The 12,585-nt window shown below is 38.1% G+C and overlaps 1 protein-coding gene across 1 annotated transcript in view; it reads right to left on the bottom strand.

The window, feature by feature from the left end:
- FSIP2 (fibrous sheath interacting protein 2) overlaps positions 1–12,585 on the bottom strand; it is a 75,746-nt gene that overhangs the window by 28,951 nt on the left and 34,210 nt on the right. Inside the window, exons 15-17 of the mRNA XM_041722477.1 lie at positions 11,609–11,645; positions 2,853–9,313; positions 346–2,804 (exon numbers count right to left, since the gene is read on the bottom strand). Coding sequence (XP_041578411.1) covers positions 346–2,804; positions 2,853–9,313; positions 11,609–11,645 — 8,957 coding nt within the window. The remainder of the gene's footprint in view (positions 1–345; positions 2,805–2,852; positions 9,314–11,608; positions 11,646–12,585) is intronic.

The raw sequence follows: 12,585 nt of genomic DNA, 5'->3' as shown, positions 1-12,585 counted from the left end.
TTTGGAACTCCTATCTTATATTAAACCAAAATCCCCTGCTTTAGAGTAACGTCTTCTTCCCTCATCTGTAGATATGGAAAACTGAGCAACAGAATTGTTCAGATTCAAACCATGTGAGGTTAAACTTTGCTTTTTTTTTTTTTTTTTGTATCCTGATATATTAAGAAGTAATTAGATACTCCACTTCTAAGGCTATTTTCAGGAAAAACAAACAAACGAACAACAAAACAAACCCCCTGCCCAAAACCAGTAAATTCAGCTCCTTGGATAGGATACTTTATTTTTTTAAAAAATCTATTATTTCTACATTATGCCAACTTTTAAAGTAGGTTATTTCTTGCTTACCTCTAGTTTCAAAGTTCTTGAAATATGTGACCACAGATGTGGTGATATGTCTTGCTACCAAATGAATTTCCTTTGGACCCAGATCATGATCAGCAAAAGCGATGACTTTAACTTCCTTCAGACTCTTTCTTCTTGGGTATCTCTGACTTTCCCATTTTTGCAATAAAGAAAAATCTCCCCAGCTAGCTTCAGCTCTTTTTTCTTCTTCTTCCTCTGGTAGATAGCTGACTTTTTTATCCCACGTTCTAAGCAAACTCTTCTCCTCATTCTTTTGTCCTTCAGATATTACAGACAAAGGGTTTTGATTTGATATGAAAATTGGTTTCATTGTTTCCATGTTTGTTTCATTAATGTGTGGTTGACTTGGAAAGCCAGAGCTCGACAGCACAGTATTGACAATATTTTCTGCAGCTAAACATATTTTGAGTGGAGAAACATTTGTCTGAATTTGGCTTGGCTCAACTGGTTTGAGAGTTTCATAGTGAAACACTCTTGGGTTTTCACCTTTTCCTATTTCTATGAATGACATGACTTGCTTTAATGCTGTCTCTGCGGACTCATTTGCTTTCTTAAACAGTCTTTGTAAGACACTGGCTTCGGGGGGAGAGCTACTTCCTCGCACGGTTTGGTCAAAACGGCCAAAGTTTGAGTCCCTTGGGCTGTAGTCTTGTACCTTGTTTGTAAAGCACGACACTGTATTTTCTGAATCAAGCCTTTCCATTGGCTCTGAGCCTTTAATTGTATCTTCTGTAGACGCTCTGGCATATGAGGGTAAGTTTGATGAAGCTCTGTACTTTCTTTTCATATTTTCCTCTGAATGACACACGACACCAGGTATGATTTGCAAAGGATTATCCCCAAAACGAACTTCCTTCAACTTCGATGTGGGCATTTTCATATTAGTTGCTAACTCAACCTGATTAGCAACACAGCTATTTTCTGCTCCTCGGTACCACCTTTCCTTCGGAAGATTATTGATATGAGTACACTGGTCCATCAGTGTGCCAATGATCTCACTTGCTATGACGGTCTCTTTCAATGTGCTAATGGAAGATGGTTCCACTTGACTTATTTCTTTGTCTAGCTTGTTCTTAATTGTACTGAGCATGTCACTGACAATATTAATAGCATATGTAAGTAATTCGGAATGGAACGAGTGGAGCTGCAGAAGGGTATCCTGTATGTTTTCCTTGGAAGCAATAGTATTTGAATTGGGTTCATCAGAAAACTTTTTAAGCGGTTGCAGCTTTGGCAACATCTTTTTGCTTAATAGGCTCTGTTGGGCGGGAAAGAAGTTTTCTATAGGCATTTTCACTATTTCAGAAAACTCATATTTAGAGATATATTTAAACTGCAAGTCGACAAAGGACTCCAAAATGTTTAAAACCCTTTCTACAATTTCTCGGACAATTTGGTTGCTGGAGCCCAAAGAAATCTGGTCTATCGTCTTTGTGTTATATACCGGTGCACTGCTGAGGATGTCCTTGATGGGCAAGTCGTGTTTACTTCTGGTACGACTGTATTCTTTCCTACTTGCTAGAGTTTCTTTGCTATCTGGGGGCGACACCTGGGACAAAAAACACAGCTGTAACTTTTCAAACAGCATTTCTACAATTTCCCTTCCAAATATATTAATTTGCGCTTTGGTATCTTCAAGTCTAGTAGAAGTTCCTTTAAAATGACTATAGCACCTGCTTTCCCAATCCTCAAGTTGCGGCAAACTTAAAAGCGAGAGGGAATATTCTAATTCTTTTGCTTTCATTGGAATTTCAGTCAAGACATTTTCAGCTATCGTCATTAGCTTGTGCTTTTCATTTTCCATGTCCTTTGATTCCGCTTGCCATTTGTCAAACATTTTTTTAAATATACCTTCTTTAGGAAAAATCTGTTCTAGCTGCGAAGAAACATTTTCCAAGTAAAAACACGCCTGTGGTCTGGCAAGGGACTCCGCGTCGAAATGCCCTTGTGAAAGTTTGAGGTGGTCCACGTGTGAGAACTTGATTGGATAAGCCAAATCGTGGTTACTTGTAGCATATAATTCTTGCAAAACCATATTAACTGTCTCGTTGGCTGCCATGATTTGATCGGACGGTAAAGCTTCAACATTCGTCATTGTTCTGGTTTGCTTCACCTTCTCAAATGCTTTCATGATTGTTTCCAGGATGGTACTTATTATATCCTTGGCGTACATTTTTAGTTCTGAGGTAGGCAGTTTCATGTCCAGTAGGTTTTTGGCATCTCCTGCTGATAGGGAGTGCGGCAGCTTAGTGGAGGTCTTGGACTGGCTGTCTCTTGGAGTCTTCTCTCTAGCACCCAACCTGGTCTTGCCTTTGACCTTAGTGCCACCAGGTCCTAGGTGTGATTTCGTTCTAAATTTAGACAAAGGAGTAACTTTTGGTCTTGCTTTTAAACTCGTTTTAAAATCTGGTTTAGGGCTGCCCTTGAAGCTCACTTTAGAACTGTGTAGCTTTACAGGTTGCAACTCATCAGAACAACTTTCAGGGGACAAAGTCTCTTCTAGATGAATTGAGGCAAAATTTATGATCTTATTAAGAACCATTTGGACTAAATCCCTCCCCACTTGCGACGGGGAGTACTGCAAACATTTGTTTTCTAACAGAGAGACATTTTGGCTGCCTGCATAAGAATAAACCTGTGGTATCACATATCGGGTGGCATTACTTCCTTTTCCTGTTTGTTTGGTTTCTTTGGCGCATGCCACTTTCTTAGACAACGTATAGTTGTTGTCAGATGCTCCTACTTGTCTGTTACTTTTGTTTAATGAGATAACAACTATAGAGTACATTTTCCCAAAAACACTTTCAACCATGTCATTTGCTGTGCTGCTAATCTGTGACTGAAAGAGGTTTTTCTGTGTTATGCCTGATGTTCTAATTTTAGAATTAGATACTAAGTGGGGCATTTCATTAAATGGAGACAAATGGCCAATGATTTCTATTATTCTTTGATGCGCTTGAGTTAAAACGTCTTCCACTGCACTGAGCAATACTGTCTTTTCTTTTTGCTTTGATTCTCCATTTCTCATAAATATTTCTTCCAAAACAGTTCCCTGGCTTTCTTTTTCCAATGTCATCTGGTTTTGTTCCAACGGATATATCGAAACCTGAGGTAGTTTGTCTTTCTCCTGCTCTCTTTGTCCCAGCCATATTTCATTTGGTACAGTTAGTGGTGAAAACGACTTAGGATTGTCTTTTGAGTAAACACTGATTTCCTTAGCAGATCTTTTGTCATATAAATTCTCTAAGATACTGTTGACAATTCCACTCACGATGATATTTTCTTGGAATGAAATGTTGTTTGGGTATGAATACATCTTTTGAATTTCTAAGTCTAGGTCACTTTTAATAAGTCTCAATATGGCACTGGTAATGATGTCAGCATATTCCTCAAGACAACCTTGTGGTAGATGAATTGTGGACCGAAGATTTTCTCTGTAACTTGCAAAAGTGGAATCTGTGAGCTCGAGGCCAAGGATAGTTTTAGTGGATACTTTAAGGACGTTCACATTTGATTCAACCTGGCTTGATTCATGACAGGCGCTATCGTCTCGTTTATAATTTTCCAGTTCTAGGCTAGCAATGGACTCTTCGTTAGCCTGGAAAGCAACAGTAATTAATGAGTCTATTCTTTCTGTGGCAAAAGCTTCTAACCGATTGAAAACAGTTTTAGTAATGAAGTTAGCATTTTCCCCACTCGGGTCAGGAGCAGATTTTTTGGCATCTTCTTTCTCAACTGCAGTTATCTGACAATCATCAGCATAAGCGGATTTCAGACTTCCTGAGGGTGGCAAATACTCTGTTTTTCTTTCACTTGTTGACCCCGTAAGAGGAGGCTGTTGACACTCTGCTTGTGAAAATATGTCACAGAGGTTCAGGGGCAGTCTTGCAGAAGTAGGATTCTTTGCATTTATGCCGAGTAGGACAGCGGAGCTGAGATTATGAAGAACAATATTGACCATGTCATTAGATATCAAAATGACATCCGATTTGGGAACTGAAAGTCTTGGAATAATCTTATTCGCCTCCTCAGTGACTGTTTCAGAATTTGCTCCGGAATGTTTCCCAGCTGTGCTACACTTCAGAGTGGCTGTGGCATATGAGAGATGATTTTGATACAAGGTTTTTTCATAAATATCACATAAGATGCCTTCAATGATATCTTGTATTTGAAACTGAAGTACTTTCCTATATTCGGCCTTATTAAACAGCTTTTCAATGATTCCTTCTTGTTGACCTGAATTGCTCTCTTTCTCGGAATCGTTTTTGCCACACGGGCCTTTAGATGATACGATATCTAACACTGTGTTAACAATGTGACTCGCAACGCTCTCAGAAACCACAATGTTATGAGTTAAGAAGGGACTTTCCCTTTCTTTATCTAACTCATGTTTGATGCCTTGTAAAATTTTTCTAGCCACCTCTGTTGCATATGTATTTAGTTTATTTAAAGGGAGTTGACACACTGAGTTGGTCTCTTCTGATGTCATATGATCCACTGAGCAAGTGGACAATTGATCACCAGAATACAAATCTTTGGCTGATAATGCCTTGCTTAATGCACTTTTATCCTGAGTAGGGAAAGCCATTGGAACTGTGAAGTTGATTTGGGGACAAAAGAGAGATCTTACTTTGGAGGTAGCAAAAGTCTCTAAGTTTGTTAATATTGCCTGTACAATATCTTCAACTATGTTTACTTTGGCCTGTTTGTCATCACTGAGTCGGGACGTAAGAGTACACGGGTTCTTATCTAGCACGCTAACAGAGGACTTCCCTCCGTGGGTGTGTTCATGTAAAGAAACATTTGCTCTAAAGGTGATGGTTTTAGACCTATTTTCTCTTGCATTTCTTTCCAGCATGGTGGCTGAGAAAAGTTTATGAAATACGGTTCTAACTACATCGTCTGCCACTACGATTACGTCTGCTTCAGACACTATAGGACCCATCATTTTATCTATAAACTGAACAGATGTTTGAGGAATTGGCTCATCAACATCGTGAGCGATGCTACTTGCATGACAATGGGAGAGAGAAAGCACATTTAATTGACTGACCAAAGCGTTTTGAAAAATTTCATTCAAAATATTTCTTATAATGGGGACAATTGGAGATTTCTGTGGGTCTTTGAGTTTCACTTCAATTTTGCTTAAGGTTCTTTCTAGAACCCATTGTTTAAGAGAATCTGATTTATCTTCTTCTCTTACTAGTGTTCTCTCCCCAGTGAATTCTTTCTTTGTACATGAGGCATCTTCTAGAAATGGATCTGATTCAGCTCCTCCAGGAAGCGAATTTCCACAGGTTGGCCTGTATCGATAAGTTTCAGTGCCTCCCTCTTCAGATTCAGTCTCATTGAACATATCTGAGGATACTGCGTCTAAAATTAAATTGACTATATTCTTAAGCATTTGTTTCTCGGGTGTTGGGGTATTTACACTTGTCTTCAAATCTAATGAGTTCACATTCAGTTCCGTTTGAATAGCTTTCAGAATAGTACTAGATATCCTCTTTGCATTCGTGTATAAAGCAGACTGCAGCAGTTCCTCATGTGTGTCTGTGAAAATACTGGGACTTTCCCATTCCAAGTCTCTCTTACCGCTTTCTTCATTTCCATCATTAAGAGACCCCAGAGTTTCTAAATTTCCATTAGCAAACCCTTCCAGTTTAGCAAAAACCGTATTAAGAATATCTAAAGCTATAGCTTTCAGTTCATTGGGAGGTGTTTCTTTTGTGCTTCCTGTTTTGGAAGACGCAGGCGTGATAGTTTTTGCTTTGCTTTTTGTCACCTGTTTAGGACCCTCCTGAATCATCCTGGAAATTATGCCAGAGATTATGTCAGTACACTTGGCCATTTCCTCAATAATCGAAGCAAATGATAGGTTGTCGATATCAAGAGACTCTGAGACAGCTTTAAATCCAGGACTTGCAAAGCTGGTATCCGTATCAACACTACATAATTTTGCAAGGATGTATTCCAAAATTGTTTTGGAAATGTGCTGAATATTGGACTTTAATGTAGCAGCCATTTGGGAATTTTCATTCTTTTCTCTGTTTGGTTTACTACGAGGTGGCTGATGCTGAGAATGGGTCGCTATGAGCGTACATAACATTTCATATAGTGCCTCCCCAATGCTGTCTAACACTTGCAATCTAGCATTGTCTTTGGGATCTTTTCCATTTACAACACTATGGAGAGCGCATGGAGTAGCCAAAAATCTGTGAAAAGATTTTCTATCCTGCCTACTTGGCAAAACATCTTGTTTATCAATAATGTCAGATCCATATGAAGTTTCAGGCTTTGGCTTCTCTGCAGGAAGTGATATACCGCTTTGGTCAGAATGTCCACTTGATAACATTTCATAAATGCAAGTTAATAATGGAGATTCCATAATGTCATCACTGAGATTTGAGACAAGAGATTCCAATTTATCAGTGTCAGCAAAAAGTCCTTTACCTGTAAGGGATTTGGCAGGGTCCAGTTCCCTATGATTTAGGCTTCTCTTATTGAGTTCTAGTTCCTTCTGGATAGCACGCAAAACAATGTTTACCACTTTAGTTGTGTAACCACTAAGTTGGGATTTTAATGAAGTTTGCTCCACAACTGAAGGTTTGAAGCCCATTTGTAATTTTTGACAAATGAATAACTTCAGCCTTCTACAAATTGTATTGATGATCTTATCAGTAACGTCACCTACAGGTTGAGGTTCACTTTTTTCAGATTTTAACGGAGAAGGCTTTGCGGGATCTACATTGAATGAAGATAAATATTTCACTTTCTTTTCACTGTCAAACCATATTTTTAATGGCTTTTTATTTGGTGCTCCTTCAACCGTGTGTGGAGTATCAGAACTACCTAGAGATGTTTGAACTGATGATGAAATGGAGCCCTTGGTGGTATTGAGAATGCAGCTTGAAGCCTTTTGGAGTATATTTAGCACAGCATCTGTGATTTCTTGAGCCACCGCACTAATTTCTGACACAGAGATCATCTGGTCCGTCCGTTCTGGATGCGACAGACCTTGAGATTTTTCTGAAACAAGAACTGAGGCTTCTTGGCCAGTTTTACTGTCTAAGTGGCCAGGAACAGAAGCTAGGTCCTTGAGCATTTCTGTTAAAATACTTTTAACTATGTTTTCTGAAGCCTTTTGTATGTGATGCTTTTCATCTTGGCTGAAAATCAACATGTCCCTATTCAAACAGGGTTTTTCCTTTAGAATTTCTTTATCATTAAAAGATGGTAGCTCAGTCTTTAATCCCCTCTCACAAAATTCAACTTTGCTTCTTCCAGAAGCAGCCTTTGTAGGTGGTTTGCTATTTTTTTTATATTCAAAACAGGTGTTGCCTTTTGTAAACTGATTCTCAGGAATTTGTGCCTGTGATTTTGGCTTTTCATCTCTGAAAGATGAATCGAGTACATTTTTCACAATTTTGTCGATTTCTTCATTATCATCTTCAGAATAAAGGACCATGCCAGGAACATTAATAGGTGGAAAGGATCTTTTAGACCTAGGGCCGTTAGTTAATCTCGTGCCAGCGAGTCTGTACTTTTCTTCAGTGTCAGAAGGATTTTGTAGTCTAGAGTGCCTACATCTTTGGGCATCTGCCTTTACTGGCTCCTGATGTAGCTGAGTGAAGGCGTCATCGAGAAGCTGAAGGACGACTATGGTTTCTTCAGATGCAATAAGCCTCTCGTTATTAAGTTCAGTTTGTACAAATCCTAGTATAGTACTGATTGCTTCCTCTATATATCCAACCAAAGAGGACTGAGAAAAAATATTTGATATTAAATTTTGTATCTGATCTTTAACAATTAAAGTAGCTGCATCAGGTTCGGGACTAGGTTTCTTTTTGCTGGCTCTTTTGAGGGACGTGCATGTTGGGTCTGTCATAGGTTGCTGCTCAGAAAGTTTGGTTGTTTCTTCAAGACGAGGAAGGTCATTTTGCTTACAAGAGGCAAGAGCCATCAGCTTTTCTAAAATGGCATGTACCATATCCTCAGCAATATCACACATGGGTTCCAAATTGGAAGGCAGTGAAGCTTTTAAAGATTTTGCATTCGATGGACTGAGATATTCTCTACTGAGTGGCAAACCTGGTTTAATGTCAACTGACAGATCTTCTGGGGAAAATATCTCAACACATTTTTTCTCAACTGCAGACTGTAGCTTCTCAAGCATATTCTCTACAATCTCTGAGGCTGCTGAGCAGATATCAATATTGGAAAGCAAGTCTTCTTTTTCCGGTTCACTTTGGTCAACAAAAACTTCAGCAGTAACAGAAGAAAGAGAAGGAATGGCCTGTGTTAAATCAGACATGATTTCTTGAAAAATACTTTCTAAAATCAATTCAGTTTCCCCTTTTAAGTGACATTTAAAGTTAACAAAAACATTCTTTAAATTCTTCATTTCATTCGTGGCTTTTGCTTTTTGATCAGGAAACGGTGGACTCTCTAAGCCATCTGTTTCCGTGGTGGCATCCTTAGATATTTTGGTGCATCTTTCAGATGATGTCAGGAGGTGACTATCAGATTTACAAGTTCTGACCTTAGGATATGCATATATCATACTGGTCTTATTATATTTGAGTTCGGATGTTATAGATTGTCCTTTCACGTCATATGTTTTACCCACAATTGTTCTTTCCACGTGAGCAGAGGGTGGTTTTAAGGGTGTGGTTGGTCGCCTTACTGATATGTCGACTGCAAATGCACAGGGCTCTCTATGAAATGTTTGAGTTGTGGCAGATGTGTAGCTTCCATATGTAAACTCTTCACTGCATGTGCTGCAGAAACTTGAGCTGTCTGAAGAGAGGATGGAGTCCTCAGACACTGGATACGCCTTATTTCGCAATCTTTCTTCATACTTTGTGATGGCTGGGTATAATATACTGGTCACTGTAGCTACAACCCAGGTCATTATATTCTGAATTATACTATTCAGTTCTTCAGAGGTTACCTGGAGAAGAGGCAAGCAGGAATGAAGAAAAATCACGTAACATTCTTATGTTATTCTGGGACAGAGGGTAACATTTAATTTTTTATATCAGATGGTGCCTTGCTGGGTACCATGATGGTTATAAAGAGAACATAGTGAGGGATTTACTTAGAATTTCAGATTGCTTTCAAGTTGGTTTACTCTGTACAGGAGTAAAATATTTTTTATAGGTTTCCATTTGATCCATATTTCCTCCAAGTCTTTTTGTTTTTCCCCAACATTTGTTGCTGGGATAAATTACTTTTTGGTAAAAATAGAAAAAAAAATCACCAAATTGCTGGCTAGCCACATAACATGCAAGAAGACATGGTGTCTACGATCCAACAATATTATTTAATAATATGCCAGATTATTTATAACAAAGTGTTTCTCAAAACAGATGTAGTCAAAACATTTGGGTGTCTTCAGAGACATCCGTCTAGCTAAGATGTAAGAGTGAAAAATAAGCCATCCCTCTCTCCCAATCCCTGCCACAGAGATGAACCTATGATTTGCACATATGAAAATGAGTGCAGCTAACTGTTAACAATTTTCTGAAAGGCAACAAAAATGTTAATGCTCATAGAGACTGACTGGTTTTGTACTCAATAAAAGAGTATCAGTGCAAACTGTTTTAGATAGGAAGGCTGAGAAAAGATGGTATAATGAACAAATTAGTTAAGATAGAAAAAAAAGGGTCCCACTAGGCTGGGGTCTGAAAGAGTTAGGAGAGGAACAAGGTTAGGGAAATTGGATTCCTCATTTTGATCCAGAAATGGACGCCCGGGGACCAGATTTGGGAAACCATTTTCCTAGTAAGTCAATGGTGACGTCACAGCTTAAACTGGACCAAAAGTAGAAACAAAATGCATCTGCAGCATTTCTGTAAGCCACCTCTTATTTACTGCAAATAAATTTGGGGCTTGCAAAAAAGATCCTTTTACTGATAAATGAGTAGTCTGTTTTTAAATTATTTCTCTTAAGACATAAAGGCTGTAAATATCAGTAATTGGCAGCAAAGCCTGGAAGGCTAGTATGTAGGCACCAGGTTAAACAATATGATCCCCATAATGGAGCTTGTTCATACCCAGAATACGACCTTAGGTTAGCATGGAAATATTCACATTTCAGATCAACATTCAAAGAAAATTTAACACTTCTGTAACACACTCTTTCCCGACACATTTGAGAGTGTTTGGAAGCACCTTAGGAAAAGCAATTCAATCTTGCTCTTATCCAGGAGTCTCCTAATGTACTTTTTTTATCCCTTTATTGTACAATGGCTAGTGGTTTGAAAACAGATTTTGGATGACGGCCTATGTTGTAAAATACTTGTTTTATATAATGACATCCTAAATCAAACATTTTTAAAATGTAATCTAAATTTTTACAGAGAAAGTAGTTGTTCTAATGCACTACAGCACATATAAACTAAGACATTCAGTATATATTATTTTTCTGATTATCACAGATACTAAAAAAAAAACAAACCCTGCATTGTTATTCTTAGGCTAAGTGTGAGAAAGAGTTTCCAACTTTGATATATGAAAAAGAGATATTCCACAAATTTTCCATTTAGTGAAATATAGTAATTAGAACCTAGTTTTTAGTTGTTTTCCACTTTAAAATTAGACTGAGAAATATTCCCTTGAAGCAAAGCTTTTATATTTGCTATATATCCTATGACTTGAGTGAGTGTCCGTGCGAAAAAGTATGTCAGAGTCTGTGGTTGTTCTCCAACATCTTTGTCTTTCCTGACTGGTTTGACGAGTTCCAGGGCGGGGCTTTGTAAATTGCACCATCTTATCTGCTTGTTCCAAGACTCAGCTCATAGGTGACCAGGTACTTTTTTATGTGACGTTCTTGGGTGACCAGGGCACTTCTCACTAAAATGGCTAGAGCCAGACCCAGGCATCCCAAGCTCACCAGCCAAGGCTGCAAAGCCATGTCACCTAGTGGCTTCCCATGATAAAATGGGCTTGTGGGATTTCGTGCTGCTGTGACGGCTAGGTCCTTTAACGTCATCCCGCACACTTCTATCTATACCTGTGAGACTCTTCCTGACGGGCCAACATTATCTTTTGATAAGAACTTTAGATCACTGCAAAATTTAAGAATTAACTGAAAGTAAGCTTTAAGGGGGAAAAAAAGGCAAATATAAAAGACTAATATCAATAGGTGATTACTCATTATTCAATTCACAGTTTCTTTCCTGTTATGACACATTAGAAAGGACTAAAAGTATGTTGCTTTATCAATAGATTTTATGGTACATACTTTCTCTTGCAAGCAATTTTCTAGGAGGTTCTGGTCTCTGTAAAGTCAAGAAAGATTGAGCATTTAGTTATTACCTACGGGCAAGAATTTATATAACTTTTCTCAAAATTTCTAATCATTGAATCATCTGTTTCTTCTCTTTTATCTGAGAGTTTTTCTACAGAAATCCAAAAGGAAGAATAAACTTATTTTTTTTTTTCCAACCTTCCCCCTCTCCATAATTTATCCTGCTTCTTTGGTACTCACGTATTTTATTGCTTGGGGGGATGGAATTGTAGCTGCTGCATACAAAACATACCTATCTGAAAATTCTACTTCTAAGCCACCTTCGCCATGCCTGCTTTGTGGTTCTCTGGAGGAGGACACAGAATTGGAGGAGGATGGTGGGCTAGTCCTTTCTGTTTTCTAAAAAGCACCATGAGGAAAGGTATTTGACCAGAGTTTTCTGATAATCGTTACTTACCCTTTTAAACCTCATAGCCCCACCTACACTTTCATCAAACAGCAGGAAGGGAATATGTGAATGATTATTCAATATGGGTTAAAATAAGAGGTTCCTAGTCATATGCAATACCAATTTAGATGTAGAACTTTTATATGTAAGAACATATTCTATCGTGTGTTCTAATGGGATTGTCAACACACACTAATGAAATTAAAAGTATAGTTTCTGAATTGTAACAAATAAAATAATGAAGATTTTAGAAAAAAAAAAAACAAATAGTTAATAAAACCAGATCAAAGACCACGTGATGCTTCTATAAGTTTTGACTTTGGCTCTTTGCTTATGATCAGATATACGAACTCTCATATATTTTAACATAGGCCCTCTTCCCAGTTTCTTAAAAGAAAATTGACATTCCTTTTCATTTTTGTAGGTCTATAATATACATTAAAACAATCAAAGTCTTTCCCAAAGTCTAAAATTCAGTCATGAGAAACAGCAAGACTGAGAATTACATCCTAAATCTTGGCAG

The sequence above is a fragment of the Vulpes lagopus genome, chromosome 11 (genome assembly GCF_018345385.1).
Source record: "Vulpes lagopus strain Blue_001 chromosome 11, ASM1834538v1, whole genome shotgun sequence".
NCBI lineage: Eukaryota > Metazoa > Chordata > Mammalia > Carnivora > Canidae > Vulpes > Vulpes lagopus.
The sequence above is the reverse complement of the archived record's forward strand: the minus strand, read 5'-3'. Positions and strand labels throughout refer to the sequence as shown.